General features: G+C 51.9%; 1 protein-coding gene across 1 annotated transcript; it reads left to right on the top strand.

Annotated features, from left to right (window-relative positions):
- The first annotated feature begins 580 nt into the window (after positions 1 to 580).
- Csrp1 (cysteine and glycine rich protein 1) lies at positions 581 to 22,196 on the top strand. The gene is made up of 6 exons (XM_059280342.1): positions 581 to 769; positions 10,672 to 10,784; positions 15,467 to 15,635; positions 17,135 to 17,264; positions 20,416 to 20,509; positions 20,966 to 22,196. The coding sequence occupies exons 2-6, from the start codon at positions 10,673 to 10,675 to the stop codon at positions 21,040 to 21,042; spliced, it is 582 nt and encodes a 193-aa protein (XP_059136325.1). The 5' UTR covers positions 581 to 769; position 10,672; the 3' UTR covers positions 21,043 to 22,196.
- The last annotated feature ends 643 nt before the right edge of the window (positions 22,197 to 22,839 follow it).

Genomic DNA, 22,839 nt, shown 5'->3' with positions numbered 1-22,839 from the left:
AGGAGCAGTTGGACCGGGTAACGCCTATTGGTCACCACCCTGAGGCAGCTTCTTGTGGTCCGAACCCGTGTCTGTCATACTACTGTAGGTTAGGAGCCCACTTAGGAGCTGATGCTTCTGGGGCTGGTAGAATGATCTCTTGTACGTAGCCGAGAGATGGGGAAAGCTGAGGAGACAAGAGCCCAGAGCTGGAGAGGGCGGAGCTGCAAAAGGACCCCAGGTCCCATAGAATCTCATCCCCCACCACATCCAGGCAGCACACTTTCCTTTTACAGATGAACCTGAAGCCAGCTGTCTGGCAGAAGTCAGTCACTGGAGGAAGCAGGACCACACTTGCTTGTCTTACCCTGGCGTGCCATCAGGACACGAAAAATTTAAGGACCCTCGCTCTCTTCCAAGGGGGCCCGAGTTTATCTCTGGTCTGAACTCTCAGTCTCCACGTTCCTACGTGGCAGATCAGGGACCCCTAAACCCCGCCTCTCGTCCCCAAGTAAAACCTTTCCCCGGAGACCGCCACTGGATGCACAGTTGAAGCCACAGCTAGGGCGCGGGCCACGCCCGAGCTCCGGGCTCTGGGGGGAGGGGACAGCTTCCCGGGGCTTTGCGCTGTGACATCAGCCCTGTTGTGGTGCAGTGTGCAAAGCCTACTGGTTGGCGTGGCGCGGAGAAACGCCTTCCGGAGGGGGGGAACAAAACGGCGCGCAGTCGGGCGCAGCCAGCCACCGCTTCCCGGAGTGCTGTCACCCGTGCGCCTCCCAGCAGCTGCCAGGTGAGTGCGCCCCCGCGTCGCCCGCCTCGGGTCCCCGCAGCTGCCCGCTATCCGAGTGTCTGGGACGCACCCTGCGCCTATTGGTCTTTCGCGTCCTGTCGCAGCCCTGTCGCTTGCAGGAAAAGTTTGTAGGAAAAGTGACCCCAGGAGGGAGGTGGTGAGATGTGGCCGTAGTTAGCCCGGCAGTGCTTCCCTTTCCTGAAAACGCTGGGTCTCTTCCCATTCTGGGACTTCCAGGGCAGCTGGCTCTCGCGTGCCCCAGACCCAGGGTGACCCGGCTCTCCCCCCACCGCCAGCAGGTCCCGCAGAACAATCGGCGATTCTGTGGGCCACTGACACTCATTGTAAGGCTGAGGGATGAGGACATCTGTGCCACTCCTTCCCTCTCTCTCTTTTCCTGGGAGAAAGTGCCCGCGAGTGGGAGGGAGCAGCATCTGGTTTGTCGGCCAGAGCACACAGGTATGGGTTTTCTTTCTCCTGAAAGAACCAGATGGAAGCGGACTCACTGCACCTCCCCGCCAAAGTCTTGGCGCTAGGTGAGGACTGGATACTGAGATCTCAAAGAACCAACAGTGAATGTTTCTTGAAAGCTGGGGGGCAGAAAGGGCTCCAGAGGGTGAGCACATATAAACAAGCTGGCAGTGTCACCCAACTAGGGGTTAGCAGGCAGGTGTTTCATCCAGTGGCACAGGCCTGGATATAGTCGGCATGTTTCTGGTCCTGTACTGTTGTGATCCATTAGAGTAGAGGAGAGGTCTAGACTGTGAGCAATTACATGAAGTCAGAGCCATCCCACCCATTTCCTGCTTCTTGGGGTGAATGAATGGACAGCCCCTCCCCACGCTGAGAGGGGACTGCATTGGGATACCATCATCGTGCATGCAGGGCGTCCCCTTGCCTTTGGTGGGACATTTATGATGAGAAATACCCTAGAATCTTGGTGACAGATATCTGAAAGGCAAGCAAACTGAGTTTTGACGATACACAGATGACCCTGGACAAGTGACAGCTCAGTTTCCTTCTGGGCCAGTACTTGGAGCATATATTACACACACGCACACACACACACACACACACACACACACACACACACACACACACAAGCACACACACAGGAGCACACACGCACTAGCTGTGATGCCGGCCCTGCTTTTCTCTTGCTTCAGGATTCCTTGTAGAAGCTCGGTTGATTGGAGCTGCTAGCAGCCTATTACCTCAGAGCTAGGTTGGGGATTCCCTTCAGGACTGGGCACTAAAATCTTCCTTGCCTCTGATTCTCTCCCCAGCTCTCTGCTTAGGAGCCCAGGCCACTCTCTTGGGGAGAGGCTGGCCTGAGCACCCCCTAGCCAATGTTTATCGCTCCCTTGGAGGATCCAGCTTGGCACTGCACAGAGACCCTTAGCCTTGGCAAGGATATCCGGGGCGGGACAGCCAGACGGGGAAGGAAGTTTATCCTGCAGAGGGTGTGGTGTGGTGTGGTGTGGTGTGGTGTGCCTGAGGAGGTGGAGGGGACAACTGTCCCCAAGGTTCAGATGCTGAGGGCTTAGTGAGGGTGCTGGAGAGAATCTGAAGGGCAGGGTCTCCAGCTCTGTGACTAGCCTGCTACAAAAATGCAGAAAAACCGCCTCTGGTCTGTCCTAGCGCCGGCCATCTTGGCCCAGGTGTTCTATTTCATAATTCACAGGCTCAAGAGCCCTCAGTCCTTATTGGGTGAGTTACAGGCTCAGAGGGCAGTGTTTGCATTTCACTGATGGTAAGTCAAGATTGGATGATTGAAGCTGCCTGCGATGGCACACCTCTGTAATCCTAGCACCTGGGAGATGATGGCAGGAGGATCACAAGTTAGGGACCAGCCTGGGCTACATATGGAGCTCTATCTCAAAAGAAAAAAAATCAACCACTAAGGGAATGAATGGAGTATGTGTAGTCATAAATAATTACCAACTAGTTTTTCCTTGACAGTAGTGTTCACAAGTTTTCATTCACTGTGGGTCTCCTGGTGGAGAAAGCAAGTTGGGAATGCTTTCTGGTGGGCTCCTAAGGTTTGTTTATGCAAGCAGGTTCCTTGGGCAAAGTTGGCTTGTTAGAAGCCCAAAGGAGGCATGCATTAAGTCCCAAGAGACATCAATGACAAGAAGTCCCCCTTCCTCCTCGGCTCTTTGGCTTTGCAGGCATGTTGGCAAATACCTAGAGGCACCAAATTGATTGTCGGTGCAGGTCTTTCCTTAAGATTACAGTAAGCAGGTGTCCATGCCTGCTGCTCGCCGGCCGGAGCTAAATCCTTCCCCTGTGTTGTCTTGGATGTTGTTTTTGAGGAAGGAGCCGATGTTGGCCATTTCTACAGATGAAGGCTCAGCAGTCCTAAAGACTGGCTCAGGATTACAGCTGGTCCCCCAGGGAGCTGCCGTTCCATCATAGGCTGGCTGCTCCAACAACCTGCTGCTTGTCTTTGCCCCTTCACACTTCACCCAGGTCATTACTGAAGACATTGGTTTTACAAGATGCTCTGAGGTGACCAGTATTTAGAAGCAGACAGGACTTCAATGGCTTCAGCAGGGAAGGGGTTGTGGTTAGAACTCCAGACCTCTAGGTTTTCACTCTGCTGGGAGGCTGAGGGTACAGGGAGCCCCACAAGTCACTTCCCAGATGTACTTTCATCGCACGTGCTGTATATCTATCTGTGTTTTGGAGTCATGTTTTCAGTAAATAAAAAAGTCCCCGAAAAGAGGCAGCCAGCGGAGGGACCTCCCCCCACCCTGCGCCCCGGTAAGAGGAATGAGAGGTACCCAATGAGTCCTGACAGGAGCCTTGCCTACTGTTTCCAGCTGTCAGGATTTTATATGGTAATGACGTGGCTTGGACTACGCAGCTCTCCAGGAATTTGTCTGACGTCAGTGTAGAGTAATTCCCATGTATGGTAAAGTGTGTAAATACGAGGCAGCTAGTGTTTCCAGACTCTGGCATTTCCAGAGCTTCCCAAAGTCACACTGGCTGAGTCTGAGGAAGAAATAGAAGGCTCACAGCTGGAATGCAGCCCAGCCGTCAAGGAGGTTCCCACCCCAGGGGGTCTGTGTATTCTTCATACAGGGGTGCGTGGGATGGATCTTCCTGAGATGTCAGCTGCCAGCAATGTGTTTGTAAGGCCTGCGTGGTCGTTTGTTTTTCCCTTTTCAAAATTAATCAGAAGCATTCAGACCTTTCTGTTCAACCCAGGGCACGGACCAACTGGCTCCGCTCTCAACATCATTCCAGACACAAGTAAATTCGATTTGATCATACCATAATTATACGGTTTCCTGTACTCATTTTGAAATACTTAAGGAAGTCTAGGGCTGCATGTAGCTCAGCTGTAGAGTATGCTCCTAGTCATGGATCCCTGTTTCCATCTGCACACATGGCAATCAGATTTCTGAACTCCAAGGGTAGAGAGCTGGGGGAGAGCGCAAGTGCTCAGTTACAGTCAAGTCCTGAGGGACAAAGGACCTGGGGTAATGGCACCTCAGTGAGGGCTGACTGACTTCTCAGAGGTGAGCTGTATGCAAAGGGCTAATGGAATCACCTTTGGGGGACCTGTAAAGTCCAGACTGAGCTCATTTTGGGGGCGCCCCCTATACTGGGGACCTTTATCTTCAGGATAGGTCTGCTCCATGGGCTCTGAACTTGCCCAGCCTTCCCTCTGCTTCTGTCCCTGGCTGTTCTCTGGGCTTGGGGGCGTGGAAGAGATAGCCCCAGGATTGGAAAGGATGACAACACTCTGGTCTACCTGGCAGGTTCCAAAGAGCTCAAAGTACTTCTAGCAGCTCATTTCTACCCAGATAAACACCTAACAGGTCTCTACCAGACCAAGAAGGTGGGGACGTGTGCCCTGAGCGCGTCACAATCCCTCTTTCGCCGGAGGGAACAAGGGATTATGGAGTGGGAGAGATGGGGTTTTTCCATTGGAGAAAGATGTTAGATAGTTTGTCACATGTTTGATGAGGGAGGCCCTCGTCTGGGCATAGGTGGCTGGCAGGCTTAGAACACAGATGATGCTTTTGACCTGAAACGTGACCAGCTGAATCCATCACCTCCGTTGATGTACCCCATGCCCACCCCTTTCCTCTACTGCCAAAAGGGTCACCCTCTTGCGTCCTTTTACAACTGAGCCTCTGTCTAGCGAGGAACGGGGACAATGAGTCAGAACCGCAGACTCGAGTTAGCTGTGTCTAAAGAGGATGGTCACAGCTTTCCAGCCTCTAGCTAGCCCTGAGGGTCTCCAGTAAACAGCTGACGGGAGACGCCCAGCAGAAAATTCAGATTTTATTCTCTGTTGAGATTATCAAGACAGCTAAGTAGGACAAAGGGAACAGAGACAGCAAGTCCCAGAGGGAACGGGACTCTCTGAATAAACCCACTGTGGCTAACACGATTATAAAAGACAGTAAGTAGTGAGCGGCTGTTGTTTTCAGATAGTCTGGTTGGAAAGCCCTGAGATGTCCTACAGCTTGGTAGCTAGGCCAGGCTGGCCTGGATCTCAACGGTAATCCTCCTGCCTCTGCTTCCCAAGTGCGGATGTTATACCCATGTGCTACTTTGCCCAACAGCAACGATTTATTCACCTAGAGCGACATACCAGAAAGTCTGATGTAAGACACAGGTTCCTGCCTTCCCTGCTGGAAATCGCAGGTGGCCGAGGGAACTGAGGAACTAAACTCTAAGGAAATAGCTTGTCACAGACTCATTAGATGGGCTGGCAGACAGGTCAGGAGTTCCTGGTCTCTACTTGTTGTGGGGCTTCTCAAGTCTTACTTCTTCCAGATATGGATTAGCAGGGAAGGAAGGAAGGAAGGAAGGAAGGAAGGAAGGAAGGAGGGAGGGAGGGAGGGAGGGAGGGAGGGAGGGAGGGAGGGAGGGAAGGGAAGGGAAGGGAAGGGAAGGGAAGGGAAGGGAAGGGAAGGGAAGGGAAGGGAAGGGAAGGGAAGGGAAGGGAAGTGAAGTTAGCCGTCTGGCACCACATCTGGGCTAAGCTGTAGGTGGCCACCAGAGGCATGCCCTCTGTAGTGTGCTATCCCTTTTTTGCACATTCTTATTTAATCATCACAATATGGAGGTGTTCCATTTTAGGGATAAAGAAATGAAGCTGGGAGCAAGATTTTCCACTCAGCTAGGAAGAGGTACACTGCACTATTCAACCCCAACTCCAATTTCTTAAGCCCTGAGCACAGCCTCCCACAGGTCTTCTGCGCCCTAGAACTGGGAAGGCGATTGAGAATGACCCTCACATCCCTCTAAGCCCGTAGCAGACTGAAAAACAGCCTTCCTTTTAAGGCAATCCAGCTTCCCCACAACGGAATTTGGCTGCTGACAAGAAGGGACTGGGTAGAAAGGACGAGGGGGCGTGAGCAGCCTTCATCACCTCACACTGGAAGGAGGTGGCCACAGATCCCTCCAGCTGGGACTCTTCTCCATACTCAGGGTCCCCTGATCCTCTGGGCAGAGAGCACAGAGCATGTTTCCTGGCTGTGGCACTGTTTATGCTTTCCTTCTTGAAGCCTGGGGGTCCAACCAGATTCCCAGCTCAAGGAATGCCCCAGCCAAGGGACACCCTGAGCCGACCTCCTGATCTGACAGGTCCTCGGCTTCCACCCATTTCCCCGCCCATGGTCCTGATTCCCTGGAGCCCTGCTGGATTCAGCCCCTGACACAGGGCCAGGAAGAACAAGGGGATGTCTGTATGGAGCTGTGGGTCTTCCCCAGCGGGAGAAGGGCTTTATGTCTGAACAAAACACTGCTTGGAACGGCTTCCCACCACGTGGCTAAGGGACTGTTCCTCCCTTAGGGGTGTCCCTGGGGACAGGAGCATGTCCCCTACTGCTTTAGGGGATGCACAGGAAGGTCAAAGAGGAGACCCTATCTTGATGAACTGCATGCCCACCCCATGCAGCCACCCTTAAACATACTCTGCCCACAGCCTGATGGCTGGGATCACAGAGGACAGAAATGTATTGACCTTTGTCAGAATCCAGTCCTGCTTCCTAGAGCTGTGGTGCTATAAGCAGGTTGCCCAACCTCTCTGAACTTGGTTTTCCTTTTCTGCAAACTGGACATCTAGACTCCATTTCTCAGAGGATAGCTGCCCGAACAGAACTTGGGTTCCCAGAGCAGGGAAGGGGGGGAGACAGCTGACCTTCAGACAGTGACCTGTGCTGTTCTTGCCGAATTAGCCTTCTCTTACATGGGTTTGCAGCCCGGTCCTTGCTCGGCAAGTGCAGTTAAGCCCTGGAGTCCTCAGGATAGAAAGGAGTTGAAGGGGTCATGAAAGGTTGGGCTGGGCAGTGGCCCCCAAGATTATCTGAGGGAGCAGAGAGGTCACGGGCAGGTAGAGAAAGCTGCCTGCAGGATGTGTGAGCCCATGGCGCTGAGGTCAGTCCTGGACCTGGATGAAGGGAAGTGGGTGTGTGTAGCAGGAGACAGCCTCTCCAGATCTTCTCTGGGAGGACAGTGCACCCAGCATCTGCCCTCAGCCTCACCTCAATCCTCCTGGCTCTTGACAAAGGCATGGCCTGAGGCTTTCTTCATGTTAGGTTGAACTGGGCACTCAAAGTGTTGAACAAGGGCTAAAATGGCAGCTTCCGGTCTGTGAGGCGAGAGGAACCAGCTTGGGTCAAGCTGAGATCTGCAAGGCCAAGGGCAGAGTTCTGATGTCTGGTGGCAGGGATTTCCTTGGTTCCTGGTGGGGGTGGGGGGTGCTGCTCTGTGAGAAAGCTGGGAGCTGCTGGGTGGCGATGGGTTAGGAAACGTCAGGACCACTCTGAGCACCAGTTCCGTGTCTGTCAAGTAAGTGGCTTAAACAATGAAGAGGGTTGTTTGTATAACTAGCCTTCAGAAACACATTGCGCTGTAGATTTGACTTAAGCTGGTTGTTTAATGACATCATCCAAGACTCAGTTTACTTAATCTCTCAGTTCTTTGGACTCACTGCACCTTGCTCCTGTCTCTTTGCTTAAGGTGGTAGTGGGGCGCACTCACTCCCAAGAAGCTCTCTCAGAAGACGGATAACTTTTCCTTCTAGAGCCCCCAGGAATTCTTATCCCACCGGTCTCACACATAGCTAAACAGTAACTTTGGCTGACTGGGTTAGGCCCAGGTCACATGTCATGGCTTAAAATGGGACTAATGACTGCAGCAGACATATTCTTCCAGGGTGGCCATGGCTGCTGCGGGGGTGAAGGCAAGACAACCAGGCAGGTGGAGGGGGTGGGGAGAGGAGCAGGGTGAGGTGCCACAGGGTCCGTGGTATACAGTGAGTGAGTAAGGGGAGCAGAGAGGGACACAACCAGGGAAAGGCAAAGAGCCCCCTCTTTGTTCATTTACATACACAGAGGGTGGTAATGTCAGCACCGCAAAATGGAGAAGTCAGGAAAAACAGTTGGTGGGGGCTGTGAGTTCAGAGGCTCATCTGCAAACGGAGGCACCTCTTAGAAAGGCTCATCTGAGATTAGCTGGGGCTAGACCAAGGAGAAAGGCAGGGCCACAGACATGTGGGAGTCTCTGCACGGAGGTGACCATAGACAGGTAAGAATGCGGGAGACTGGGACTAGAGGGAACCCCAACTTTCAGGATGAGGGGTGAAAGCGTATCTCTCTCTTCTGCCCCGACAACAGGTGCTCCTTTTGATGTGGTGGTGTTCGGTCTCTGTAACCAGGGAGTCAACGTCACCAATACCGTTCGTACTTAGGCTGGCTTCTGCGCCTTCGCACCTTTAATGGGTCCCACTTCTAGGGCCCAGGTGCTTCAGAGATACATCTGAACAGAGGACCTGGACTCATCTGGGGCCTGAGTTCACTTATTCCTCAACTGCTCATTGGGGACCATGTGTATGCCTGTGTGTGTGTATGCATGGTGGGGGGACATCATGTGTATGCCTGTGTGTCAAGTGCTATTCATGGTGTGGGGACATCATGTGTATGCCTGTGTATGCATGGTGGGGGGGACATCATGTGTATGCCTGTGTGTCAAGTGCTGTTCATGGTGTGGGGACATCATGTGTATGTCTGTGTGTCAAGTGCTATTCATGGTGTGGGGACACCATGTGTATGCCTGTGTGTCAAGTGCTATTCATGGTGTGGGGACATCATGTGTATGCCTGTGTGTCAGATGCCATGCATGGTGTGGGGACACCGTGATACAGACTTGGGGGGGGGCTTTTTCATTAGGCTTCTCTGGCTCTTGAACAATAAATTCCTGCGGCTCCCATTCCTTTCCTAGCACCCTGTGCCCATTCACTAAGTCCTCAGCTTCCTTCGTGCCCACCTTATGTCCTTCATCGACCATGTCTTGAAGAGCACACATTCATTTCATAGGCTTCTGTCAAAAGAGCTACATGTCCCGTCTGCTCCTTCTGTGGTTTATTTGTTGGGTGACAGGAAAGAAGCCGACCCTCAGCTGCAGGACATCGATGTCCTCCGCACCCCTGTGGCATGCCCCTCCTGTGCCACTGGCAAGTTGTATCAGCTGTTCCACAGTCTCTGGCGTCTGTTGTAACAGCTGTTCTACCGTCTCTGGCGTCTGTTTTACTAAATATGGAACACTCACTGTGTGCCGGGCCTTTGACATCCCATTTTTCCTCTAGTCCCCAGAAATAGTCTATGAAGAACTTTTATTTTCAGCCCCATTTCCAAGATGCAGAATTTGAGGCCCTGAAAGTCCAAGTCCCTTGCCCAGGGTCACAGTGAGTGGCAGGATCAACACTGGACTGAGAAGTCTAGCATCGGGACCACAGCTCTGAACCAACACCTAGAACATCTCCAAGTTGGCCCAACCTACCTGTTGGAATCACCATCAGAGTCCTAGGCTGGCCAATGCCTTTCCTTAATCCCAGCACCTCGGCACGAAGGGGCAGGTGGCGCTACCAATCTGGCTTCCTAGCGCTAGAGAACAGTGCCCTGTGTGCCCATTTCTTGTGCTGTTTTAAACCTTTTTTTGTTTGTTTTTGTTGAGACACAGACTCATGTAGCCCAGACTAGCTTCAAACCCACCCTGTATCCCAGGATGACCTTGTATTTGTGATCTTCCTGCCTCCATCTCTAGAGTGCTGGGGTTAGAGGCTCTTCTACTACATCTAACTTGTCTTTGTCTTTTTGAGACAAGTTCTTTCATTCTGTGGCTCAGGCTGGCCTCAGATTTGTCTCAGCCTTTTAAGTGTTGACATCACAGGCATGGATCACTGTGCCCAACTTAACCCTTTCCCCATCACCTAGCTTATATATGAGAGAATGTATAATGCCTACGTGTGTGGTTCAAAGATGAACAAAGGAGGTTCCCATGGGTCAGGCAGAAGAGCATTGCCAAGTGCTTTGGCACTCTCCTGGGCCATCCCGCCTAACCCTGTTCCTTTCCTAACCCTGTTCCTTTCCCTGTTAGAACTGATGACTCGGAGACAATGGATTGTGATGTTCTTTCCCTCGCTTATCTGGGGTACTTTCCTTCTACTGATACGCTCATCCCTTGACAATATGAGTTTTGCCTCCTTGTGAACTTTGCACGGGTTTAAGATGGCCGAACCCTGGTTGCTGATCTGCCCTTCTGGAGCTGGTCTCTGTGACGCACAGTGGTGACACCAGCCACTAGCTGGCTCACTTGCACCCTCCTGTGTGATCTTTGTAAACCTTGGCCCTTAATGATCTTGTCGTGTAGAGCCAACACACAGCAGCTCCCCAGCAAATGGGATGAAGTAGGAGGAGGGGAGACCCCCACTCCCCCCCATCATTGCTAGTAGTAGCTGGAGAATGGTCTTAAGAACAAGCTGGAAGTACTCTCCCAGGACTGGTCGGTCATCCCCTGGGAGGCCTCCCTGCCAGGGGCAGTCTGTTTTCGTCTCCCTGTGTATGACCCTCATTCTTATTTTTTGTGTTCTTTTTCAGAATGCCAAACTGGGGAGGAGGCAAGAAATGCGGGGTGTGCCAGAAGACCGTCTACTTTGCCGAGGAGGTCCAGTGTGAGGGCAACAGCTTCCATAAGTCCTGCTTCCTATGCAGTGAGTACCGCCCAGGCCTGCGGTTGCTGGTTGCTGCCAGGGGACCTGGACAGGCCTGCCCCCACAAGCTCGGCCTGTCGACACCCCAGGGAACTGGTCCCCGGGGACGTAAACAGCTTGACATTTGGCTGAAGCGCAGCTGGGGAGGAAAACACTTAAGAGCCTCTTTGTTCCCTTCAGAAGCTGTTTTCTGAGGGGTGAACCGGCGGGTGCTGGGGGGGTGGGGGGTGGCGGGTGTGTGTGTTGGGGTGGGGGTGGGGCAGGGGTGTGTGAGAGCCAAGCTGGAAAGGCTTACTTAGGAAAACTTTCCACTCTCTTTGTTCCTGCCACTGACCTATCATTCCTGAGAAAGACAGTTCCAACCCCAAATCTCACCAGCCTTCAAGTTACCTCTCGTGAGGTAAGAGAGGCAGCAACCCCTACGGTGGAGGTCAGAGGCCACAACGCCATGGTCAAGTCAGAGAGGAGGAAGTTAACTCTCTCACTTGCTCAGCCTCTTCTCAGCAGTGGGTCCTCTTGGTTTTTCTCCCGTTCCCACTCATCCTATACAGAGGAAGGGAAGGGCTGGGCTCCAAGTTCATCGCCGCCTGCTCCTAGTGATCCGGTGGGAGCTGCTGTAGTACCTTTACGGTATAGAGAACCATGCACTAGACAGAGCCGCTGAGCAAGGCCAGCTTAACCCAGGAACCATGCCTCTCTGATGCTGCCTTGGCTGGGACCTGGGTCAGGTGATGTGTACCGAAGGTGGAGGCTTGGAGAAGCTCCTCCTCAACTCTGAGTGACTGGCTCTTTGTGGTGGAGCGGAAGAGTGTGTTAGAGACAGCAGCAACCCTAGCAGCGACTTCCTGGGAGGCAGGCCCACTGGCAGAAGTAGGATGTCTTGGTTAAGCCTCGGTCTCCAGCGCCGTGATGAGGGCTGGGATTGCAATGTACTTTCTATTGTTTGTGTGATGAGGGACAAGTTCAACATGCGTAGGGTTAACTGTGAGAACTGAAACTGAAGGAAGTATGGTGTTCTTCTGTAAACACACAAACTCACACATGCTCACTGATAAGAGCTCCACAGCAAGCGGGTGGAATACTCAGGAGAGCTCACCACCACAGGAGTTGAAGTCCCAGCCCACCTGAGAGATCCAGGAAATGAGGTCCAACGCATCCTGCTCCTCTGTGAGAGCAGCTGGAATTCTGCACTCCTCTCCCCACCCCCCACCCCCATGGGATCCAGCTGGCACACATTATATATCCAGCTGGCACACCTGATAGTCATCATATCTCTACCTGTTGCTGGGCAGGCCAGCTTGAACCCACCCAGCACAGGGCCGCAGGGTCCTCACACTGCTCAGCAGGCCCGGCGTGCCAGCCCCAGGGCTCGTATGATACATGAGGAGATGACAAGCTTTTGTGGAGCTCTGCTGGCTTCCAGCCTGCTGAGGAGGCCGAGGACAGCAGCAGCTGGTCCTCAGCAGCTCATCATGCAGGGGCTTTTCAAGCCGCCCCCCCCCCCCCAGAGGGAAAGAGACAGCTTGGTGCCAGTTGGGAAGGGGGTCTGGACTTCTGGGGCTGAAAGGCCCCTCTCTGCTCTCCAATGTTGCTTAATCACTGACTAAAAGGGACCAGCTGCAGCTGTGTCCAGAGCTCCTCCTGAGGTCCTGATGTGGAGGACTAGCTTCTGGTCAGGCGTGGATGAAGGTCAGGAATTCAGGGGGTGGTCCAGGAAGGAAGGAGCAGGGCCTGGGGCAGGGGGTGAGGGGGTGTCGGGGATTAGGAGCAATTGCAGGAGATCAGGCTGGGGAGGGGCTGCTTGCAGCTGTGGCTCTAGACCCTAGAGTCTAGGGGATGGCTGTGTGTGTCTGGCGTCTTGGGCCTGTGCAGTTCCCAGGTGTCAGCTCCAGCTGACCCGGAGCCCTGTGCTGTCCAGGCATGCTGGGATGTTATCCCCACTGTCTTATCCCTAATACCCCTAAATAGCACAGCACAGCACATGATAGGATCTCACTAGAGACTTGGTCAGGAGCGGGAGGAGCACCGCCCCCCTTCCAGTCAAATGGTTGACTGGAATTCATGGTGTTCATGGTAACCCATAGATTCAAAGGGCTTTTCCTCCTCAGGAGAGGCCAGCAGGTCCTGGGCCTGGGTGGCTGTTGGAGCCATTTTGTTAGTCAGCCTAGGAGAGGTCCTTAAAAGAAGGTCTGCTAACTCTGATCCTTGGCTGTGGCATTCAACTTCAGTTTTTCACCGTATACACTTTTCTGGAGGTTTAGGATAGGTATGAGGAAGCTGGAACAACGCAATAGGAAAGATAAGAGAGACCACATCTTCCTGGGTTTGGCCTGAGGCAGAGAGGCCTGCAGGAAGCCTGCCCTCACCTTGGCTCAGCCCCCTCAATGCAGTATAGAAGCCTCTTCCCACTAGATATCAAGTGGGTGATAGACAGTTGAGACCCTGAGGTGATGTGCCCAACCCTGAGTTGTAACCAGCTCCTTCCTGGGGTGAGCTGGGCTGAGCAGCCATTCTGTAGACAAGAAAGTCCCATTTGTCTTAGCTCTGCGCTGGGGGACAAAGGAACTGAAGCCTGCTGGTAGGCCCTGAGCTGTCCCCCAGAGTCTGAGCAAGAGGGAAACTTGGAGAAACCTCAGACACTCTCTGACCCCAGGCTGAGTCAGTTTTCACATTCTGCGTCTCTAGAAGAGGCACAGCCTGGCGGAAAACCAGGACTGGAAATCAGAGCTGGGATCTGGCCTGGCCTTGCTTCTGGAAGACTCTCTGACCCTGAGAGTTTTTTTTTTTTTTTTTTTTATGGGTTTTGGTTTTCCTTCCAGAAGCAGAGTCACCCTCCATCTTCGGGTGTGGGGAGTGGGTGCCTCTTTTCCATATTCCCAAAGAGCATCCATCACAAGGTCCCATGGAGCCAGGTAGCATCTGGAAACAGTTTCTGAACAAATACTGATATAGGGTTTTTGTTTTGTTTTGCTTAACCTGATTTAGTAGACATTTATTTATTCAAGCCTTCCGTGAGTGAAGGATATACATTCAAACTTTCCCTTGGCCCGGCTTTTGCGGGGGACCCCACAGGTGAGCTGAGTCCCCTACTGTTCTCACTTGGATGGAGGAGGAGGAGGCTATGGTGGAGTTACAGGAGGCAGGACGGGGACTGTGCTGCTGAGGAAACCCAGGGAGTGCAGAAAGGAGTGGGAGATCTTGACCAGCATGCAGGAGAGCCACCTACAGGGTGTGCACTTGCCGGCCCTGGTGTTTCCAGAGTTCCCCCTCCTTTGCCAGAGACACCAGCCAAAAAAGGCCTTCTCCTCCTGTGGGCTCTTATCTCCATTTTCTGCCTTCCCTCCGGTTTTGGAATTCCCAGGTCAAAGTAGGTCTAAGGGAACAGTTCCCAGCGGCGGCGAGGCTGGTTCCCGACTTCCCACCCTAGAAGGGAATGTTGGAACCTTGGCCTGTTGTTCCCTGCCTTAGTGTTCTTCCCAGAGCCAAGCCCCAGGGGAGGTGGTGGGAGGGTCCATGTTTGGGTGACTGAGAGTGCTGGAATGAGGTAGGGATCTCAAGTGCTGGACAAGAGGGTCCTTATTTAGTCTGAAGTCCCCAACCTGGGGCCCAAAGAGAACTGGAGGGGGGCTGGACCTTTAAAGTTAAGAGAATGGCAAGTTGTAAGGGAATGGTCACTTCCGTGGTGTCTGTAGACTTCCAGCTTCAAAGCGGGTATTTTAGGTATTTAGGATACAGTCCAGTTGGGCAGACTCAATTCTGTGTTTAGGGGTTATTAAGTTGAGTCTCCTAGAAAAAGCAGATAGGAAGCAGGTGCTCTCTCTCTTTCCTATGGTACCACCTGTGTATGATGCTAGGACGAGTGGCTGGCATTTATTATGAACCTCTCTGCACAGGTTACTGAGTAAGTATGTCTTATCTAAGATCTCACTTGATTGTCCTAACTACCTTTTATGGCAGATGTGATTATCCACGCTCATAAATGAGGACACTGAGCCTGGAAAGGCAAAACAATTTGTCCCAGCCACCCAGACAGAATGGAGAGCTGGGATCTGAGTCCAGACTCTCCCCTTGTATGCTGGGTATCTGGCACAGCCCACTGTGAGGGTAACAGAAAAGTGCAGGAGGCTGGAAGACTTTCTAGCTCCCCGCATCCCCACCTCTCCTACCCTGTGACTCAGGACATCCTTCCCCTGGGTGCAGACCCTCATCTCTCTGCGGTTCAGTAACTTCTAAGTCTAAAAACTACGAATTGTCTTTTGGTTACCAGGACTTATCTGTGTCCTATTTCCCTTCGGGGTGTATCGCTTCACCTGCGTACTTGCTCCTGCTGTGACAACACCCCCAGATGTGCTCTTTCAATGCCACTGCCAGAGGCAGGAAACCTCTGCTTTCCTCCCTGCCCTCCTGTTTCCTCTCCTGTTGGGACGCACGCACGATCTCTGTATTAGGCAGAACGTAAAACTTCATCTGGTGTTCTGCGGTTTCCAGTCTGCCTAGCCTGTGGCTTCCGAACCTCGGGGTGCAGTGAGACTTGAATGGGTACCAGGGTACAGAGGTGTGAGGGAAACACCCCCAGCTTCCTGGAAGTCAGGCTTTGACCACCTAGAGTCAGATATTCCTGGAAGCCAGCCCACTGGGAGGCCTGGGAGCTGCATCTCACTATTCCCCTGTCTCCTCCCCAGTGGTCTGCAAGAAGAATCTGGACAGCACCACTGTGGCCGTGCATGGAGAAGAGATCTATTGCAAGTCATGTTACGGCAAGAAGTATGGGCCAAAAGGCTATGGCTACGGGCAGGGCGCAGGCACACTGAGCACGGACAAGGGAGAGTCTCTGGGCATCAAGCATGAGGAGTGAGTATAAGATCCTCTCTGCCTGTCCTTGAGTTCTGCCTTCTCCTGAAATGGACGCCAGTGCACCGCTTTTGGTTAGGCCGTGGGAAGTCTGGGAAGCTGTTGATTTAAAAGGGAGAGCTGTACATGCCTGTCAACCCAGGGAGGCTGAACCTGGAAGATCTTGAGTTCAAGGTCCACTTGAACTCCAGATGGAGACTATATCAAAAAAAAAAAGAAAAAAGAAAAGAAAAATCCATGGGCTGGAGAGATGGCTCAGAGGTTAAGAGCACTGACTGCTCTTCCAGAGTTCCTGAGTTCAATTCCCAGCGACCACATGGTGGCTCACAACCATCTATAGTGAGATCTGGTGCCCTCTTCTGACCTGCAGTCATACATGCAGACAGATCACTGTGTACATAATAAATAAATAAATCTTTAAAAAAAAAAAGAAAAGAAAAATCCAAAACCAGGCTGGGGAGAAATGGCTCGGTTGGTGAAGTCCTGGCCACATAAACATGAGGACCTGAGTTTAACTCCAAGCACCCATGTAAAAGCTGGGCACTGGCAATGTGCCCTTAGAGGCCTAGTGTTGAGGAGCTGGAGACAGGAGGATACCTGGGACTGGCCGGTCAGCTGGTCAAGCCAAATCATTGAGAGACCTGTTTCAAAAAATAAGGTAGCGTGATTAAAGAGGATACCTAATGTTGACCTCTGACCTCCATGTATATGAAACACACATTTGCATGATAACCTTACATGCACATACTCACAAACACACACACATGCACACACACACAGACCAAAATCAAACAAAAAATGAACAAATAATAAAATAAAAATAAATGAAAGGAAGTCACACAGTGGTTCTCTTTGTGGGGCATTGGGGCAGCTGAGGACCAACTAGGAATCCTGCTTGGAACATTAATCCTAGATTTTCACAAATGTCAGAGCCAGAAGGGGCCCCAAGAGTTATATAGTTCAATTTCCTCATTTTATAATTGAAAGCCCAGAGGAGTGTCAGAGCCCCATCACCCTTCACCTCTGCTAAGGGGAAGTAGTTTCCTTTCCTGGGACGTGCTCTCAGGATGTCACTGGGTCTCCCCACACTCACCCTCGTCATCTCTTGCCTCTGACCTGCTGATAAAGGGTGATTGGCAGCCCGGCCAGTGTCTCAGTGATGGGGAAGTGGATGGAATAATGAAGGGTTACCAGATTTCAGCCAAGGTCATTGCCCTCATGGGAATGATCTGTCAGCAGATTTCTCCTGGAAAGAATCTAATAATAGATCAGTTGCAGATGAGGGGCTAGTGGGGGGGATTCTTAGCAAATGATGTGCTAAATGATTCTGGGGCCTTTAACTAGGTGATGAGGAAAATGTGCTGTTTTGATATTACCCTGAGCTTTGGGATTCCAGAGGCCATGGTGGCTTTAGCTTTGGTGACCCTGTCCCTGGCAAGAGGCAAAAGGGTTCTGCCCCTGCAGCATCAGTGATCTCACCGATATACTTCTGCACGCAGTGCCCCTGGACACAGGCCCACCACCAACCCCAACGCGTCCAAGTTTGCCCAGAAGATTGGTGGCTCCGAGCGCTGTCCCCGGTGTAGCCAGGCGGTCTATGCTGCAGAGAAAGTGATCGGTGCCGGGAAGGTAAGACGCTGCTGAGCATGAAGAAGGTAAAAGGGAGGTGCGCTTCCGAATCACAGGGCTTTGTGACTGATGACTAGCTCCTGATGACTAGCTTCGCTTAGGGCAGCAGCCTGAGCACTGGACTTTGCTTCCTTCCAGAAGTTAAGTAACCTTGTTCCTGTGGGTTGCCTGTTCCAGACCCCAGGGAGCTCACCTAACCCACAAACTGTACCATCTCCAGTGCTGCGGATTGTCTCGAGTCAATCTGTAGGGTGTTGCTAAGATGCCTACATAGGGTTCCGAGATCTGGTACTCTAGAATTGAGGGCTAGAGGCTAAGGATATAGGTGGGTGTTGAAGGGCCCACCCCCTAAGATTACATGGCTGCATTTTCTAAGAGGGTGTCTCTTTCTAGAAAGAGGATTCACAGCTTTAAACAGATTTTAGGAGTTTTGGTTCCAGAAGTATTTACAAGCCATCTTGAAATACACATTTTGTTTCATGGGATGTGTTCTGCCAGAAACCCATCCATCTAACTCTGAGGACAGAGATTTTCCTGGCTAAGGGCCTGTCAGCCTGCTGGAAGGTTTTTTTCCCACGCTATTTATGATTGCCATGCCTGCCCTGCCCATGGTGTTCTGAAAGTCAGCCGTGCCCAATGAGAATCACCCCAGTCAACCAACTGTCCTTACAGCTCAGTGGTCATTTCCTTGGTGTTCAGGCCTTGGTGGGAAAGAGCAGGAGAGCCCTGAAGGTTACAGTCTTAGACCAACAGTCAGCAGATCACAGAACATGTACCTTCAAGCAGTGTGGCCAGAGAGGACTTTTGGATCCTCACCTGAGGCCTGGGTTGGACCAGTGATTGACCATGATCACAGAGCAAGCCAATGGATCCATGGTGCCTAGAGCCCATGGCCAGCTCTTTTTGGTTTGGGCCATGGCTTTGAATGCCCTTTGATCTTGAGGAATGAGGTTCAGGAGTGATAGAATGGGAACTAACACTTGGGGCAAATCTAGACCATGGTAGCCCCTTCATTGCTGCCGAGATTATCTCTACCACATAGACCAAGAAAATGAGAGTCAACAGGAATGAACGATCTGCCCATATCTTCTAGCTAGAAAGCAAACCAGGAGCTCAGCCAAGTTTGCCTCCTTCTGAAGCCTTGGCTCTTACTACTGTTGACCTTACTATGGGTCACTTAACCCCTTCAAAAACATTTCTATACTTGCAAAGGCAGGAAGGGTTGTTAATCCCACCAGGGCGATGAACTGCCTGGACCCTAGGTAACCTGCTTGAATCATGGTCAGCTAGGACCAGTTCAGCCTTCCTAAGCAACAGTTAGGTATAATGTGGGCCAAGGGAGCAAAGCCACTTATGAAGTGAAACCATGATGGTCCCTGACAAACAAAATGTTTTTAAGATCACGTGAGATAATACATATAGAATGGGCAAAGTTGTACCTCAAATGTCATGAAAACAGGAGTCAGTCATGGCCACACAAACCTGTTGTCCTAGACTGAACCTCCAGAAGGAAGGAAAAAAGAGATGTTAACATCACAAGTCAATCTTTCCCCTTTGCCCATAGGAATAGGAAATTACTGAAGAAATACCCATGAACCCTTTTTCTAATGGCATAGCATAAAGTTAAGATTGAACTGAATGGGGCTGAAGAGATGGCTCAGTGGTTAAGAGCATTGGAAACTCTTCCAGAGATCATGAGTTCAATTCCCAACAACCTCATAATGGCTCACAGCCATCTATAATGAGATCTGATGCCCTCTTCTGGCATGCAGGTGTATCTGCAGATAGAGCATCATATACATAAAATATATATTTAAAAAATTGTGCTGGGGAGTAGAATAAGAACATTTTGAGTTCAAAGGACAGGGAAGAAGAAGCCCCCTTAAGAAGCATTAAGGAGCAAAGAGTACCTTTTGGTGTTGGGTGAATATTTTGGGGGTGGCTGGAAAGTATGAATACTCTGGATGGTAGCCTGTAGCCTGTGTATAAAGAGTTTGCACGGAGCACTGGAGGAGAATTCAGATCATTTGTCCACCCTATCTCAGCCCCCTGAGCACCACGGCTGCTGTCTGTTGGGCACATGAGGGGCTCATGGGTGAGGTCCAGGGGCCTGGAGATCTGCTTCTCTTACCCTCCAGCCTGGGTATTGGTGGTTCCGCTGAGGAAATCGCTGTCCTCACATATGGCATTGTTTTGCTGTCCCAGCTGAATGCTGCCAGCCTCCTCTCTGTACACATCACCTCAGCTTGTTCAGCTGTTGCTGATGAGAGCTGGTTGTTGAGTTGTATTGTTGATGCTATGTAGCCGTGTGTGTGTGTGTGTGTGTGTGTGTGTGTGTGTGTGTGTACACCAAGCACAAACTTGAGTCCTGCCTCTCTTGGAAAGCTCTTTGCCCTGTGGTGCCTTAGGTCACCTCTTGGAGTCACAAAGGGCCTTCTGTGACCTCCTACGGAGTTCAGGACACTATAGACAGACCCATTCTCCTTTCAAAAATCATACAAATTTGACTCAGGGCTTCTTCTATGCCTGGCCCCCTATGAGCACCTGACCCTGGTAAAGTCATTTAACTCTGACAGCTGGCTAGCAGAGGCCAGAAGGCCACACCACTCTCTGAAATGAGGCACTGAGTTCTAGAGCTCCAGAGGCCGGGCTGGTCCAGGAAAATCACAATGATAAATGCCTGTTGTGTGGTTGTGCACCAGCCATTTCCACATCAAATCCTCACATCCACTCTGTAAGGTAAACAGAGAGGTCTCCTGAGGAGGACATCAGCGTAGCTACTCAAGGGGCGTGTGGCAGTGCCAAGACAAATTCAGAGCCATACCAGTTTTAGAGGCAGAATGGTATGGAGAAGGCTTGCCTGTCAGCCTGTGGGGTTGCAGCTACCCATGCGGGATGTAACCCCCTCCCCCATGATGCAGCTGGAGCTACCAAGCAGTGAGCCATCCTAACACTTCATGGTGGCACACCACTAGTGTGTGCGTGGTCCCTTGTCTGTTCTCTGTGTCTGGGCCACACTCTCCTAGCACCCCGGCCCCGACACCCCAACCCGACTTGCGAAATGTCTGTCCACTATGGCAGGCTATTGGTGGGCTAGGGTGGAATACCTTAGTCACTGGCCGTGATGTTAACTATTTCCTCTCTTACCTAGTCCTGGCATAAGTCCTGCTTCCGATGTGCCAAATGTGGCAAAGGCCTTGAGTCGACCACCCTGGCGGACAAGGATGGTGAGATCTACTGCAAAGGTGGGTAGTTCCCCTTCTCTCTGAAGACTAGAAGGCTGGAGGAGGCAGGAAACCAAGTAACTATGATGTCACTAGCTAAATGAATCAGTTCCTTGCCCTCTGTTCCAAGAGCCAGAGTGTCCCCTCCATGACACAGATGTGGAAACCAGAGGGAGAATGGGACTTGGCCAGAATCAGATGGCACATAGGGCAGGGACAAGGGTCATAGGACAAAGGTCATAGGACATAGCCCTAGGATCCTAATATCTACCTGTCCAGTGTTTTTCAGCAAAGGATTAATTCCCTCATTGCAATGAAGGAGAAATGGGTCCTCCTCACTATGGAGGCTCAGAGTGTGAGGAGATGGGGAGGTAGACATTGGTGGACTGTCCTTCTTCAGAGACCGGGCACAAGGAATGACAGGAGGAGCTGCTATGGGGACAGGAATACATCCTTACCCTTCTCTTCTCTCTGCAGGATGCTATGCTAAAAACTTTGGGCCCAAAGGTTTTGGCTTTGGACAAGGAGCTGGTGCCTTGGTCCACTCAGAGTGAGGCCGCTGCCGCCTGCACACCCTGCCTACTCCTGTGCTTTTTCTCATCAGCCCCTTCCCAGAAACCTTGAACACACCTCCAAGAGTCTCTCCCTCACTCGGCCCTGGCGCACATCACTAATGTTGGACTTGGGTATCTGGCTTCCTTTGGTTTAGGGGTCTGCCTGAGCTCCTACCCCACTAAGGGCTTCCCCCTGCCTGCCACTTGATACCACCACCTTTAGGGGACAGCTGTCTAGTCACCCCTGTAGAGAGAACAGGTCCCTCTCCTCACACTTCACCCCCACAGACCGGATATTCACCCTCTACTGGCCGGGACACCTGAGCCCATATCTTTGGAGCTCAGAGGAGTGACACAGCAGACCTGGGGGAGGAAGGACCCGGATTGGGCCAGGGAAGCCTGCGTGAGGTTTATTGGATCCCAGAGAATCTCCTCTGGGAAGGAGGCTGAGCTTCTTGGTGCCCTTGAGAATCAACCTGAGGCATCTCAGTCTGGGGAGTCCTGATGGGAGGCGGAGGGGTGCAGACAGGGTTTGGTCCACAGAAGGAGCTTTCTCTGGAATCTTGCCTTTGAATGTGGAAGTGGTATCGTCCAGCATGGGAATGGAGAAGAAGCCAGGTCAGAGTACCTCACAGTCTGGAGGTTTCCTGAGGCATCAAGTCCCCTGTTTGATGGAAGGGAGGATCCTAATGAAGTACTTTGAACATGCATTCACGTTTACCAGTGGTTGAGATCTTGGAGTGGTCAGTTCTGGTCCTAACCCTGGGTCTGGTGACTGGGATGGACAGTTTCTCTCTGGGTCAGCATAGTCCAGGGTAGTGCTGTGTTCTAGCCACTCCTGACAGTTCCTCTAAAGGAGGGAGGCAGAGGTAGCCTGCCTTCTTGTAACACCCTCGGCCTCGGCCTCCAGTTCTCACTTCCCGCCAACTCAGACCCAGACCCTGACTCTTTCACCTTACCCTTCTCTTAGGGACCTTCACTAGCTTCCAGGCCCCAAGGTCAGGCACGGAGGGAGGAAGGGGAAGGACTGGGCCTCGATGCTCCCAGGGACCGAAGGAACAATGCTGTCTGCAGCTGTTCGCTGCAAGGGCCGTAGGCATGGGCTGTGTGGACGCTGATTCCTCATCTGGTCAATAAAGCAGTTTAGAACAGAACTCTGGTGTCCATCTTCTGTCTGTGGGGCCCTCCACACCTTGGATCCAGGACGGGTGTTGGATGGGAACAATTGCAGCAAGGCTTGGTGGGAATGAACCAAAGAGGACTCACTAGAGGAGTTTTCTAGGGTCTGCTTACTTTGTAGTATCAGCTCTAAGGAAACCAAAGAACCAAAGGCTGCTGTCTTGCCGTGTTTGCCCTCCACCCCACCTCAGGACGTGGGAATTTTGTGGACTTGGCTTTTGACAGGCTCATTTAGGTCCCAGCAATGTGCTCAGCATTTCAACTTGGAAAGCCCCTTGTAAAGAGAAACTCGGCCAGAGAAACTTTCTGTGTCGACTCCAGAAATCTCACTTCTTCTGGGAAGAGTTGGGGTGGGGGTGGGGTGCACAGCTAGCAGCCCGCTTCCCTGTTAGGGGCCCACAACCAGGTACAAGGAAGACGAGACTTGGGAAGTAGGCTTGTTACTCATTTTAGGTGTACCTGTTATACCCCAGAGCTGTGTGTTTCTGTGTCGGTCCATGAAGATGTGCCCACACTGACTTTTTAAAAACGATGAGTAGAATTTAAATAGGTTTTGTGCTTGCCTTAGCCAGATAGGAGGTCAGCAATGCTCCTCATGGGACCTACACCCTTGGTGCA

This window comes from Peromyscus eremicus, chromosome 15, assembly GCF_949786415.1.
Source record: "Peromyscus eremicus chromosome 15, PerEre_H2_v1, whole genome shotgun sequence".
Lineage (NCBI taxonomy): Eukaryota > Metazoa > Chordata > Mammalia > Rodentia > Cricetidae > Peromyscus > Peromyscus eremicus.
The sequence above is the reverse complement of the archived record's forward strand: the minus strand, read 5'-3'. Positions and strand labels throughout refer to the sequence as shown.

Bases quoted from the DNA above. Each gene is read 5' to 3' on its own strand.
- Csrp1 (XM_059280342.1), top strand. From the start codon at position 10,673: ATGCCAAACTGGGGAGGAGGCAAGAAATGCGGGGTGTGCCAGAAGACC. The intron at 10,785-15,466 runs GTGAGTACCGCC...TCTCCTCCCCAG, and splicing joins TAAGTCCTGCTTCCTATGCA to TGGTCTGCAAGAAGAATCTG. The intron at 20,510-20,965 runs GTGGGTAGTTCC...TTCTCTCTGCAG, and splicing joins TGGTGAGATCTACTGCAAAG to GATGCTATGCTAAAAACTTT.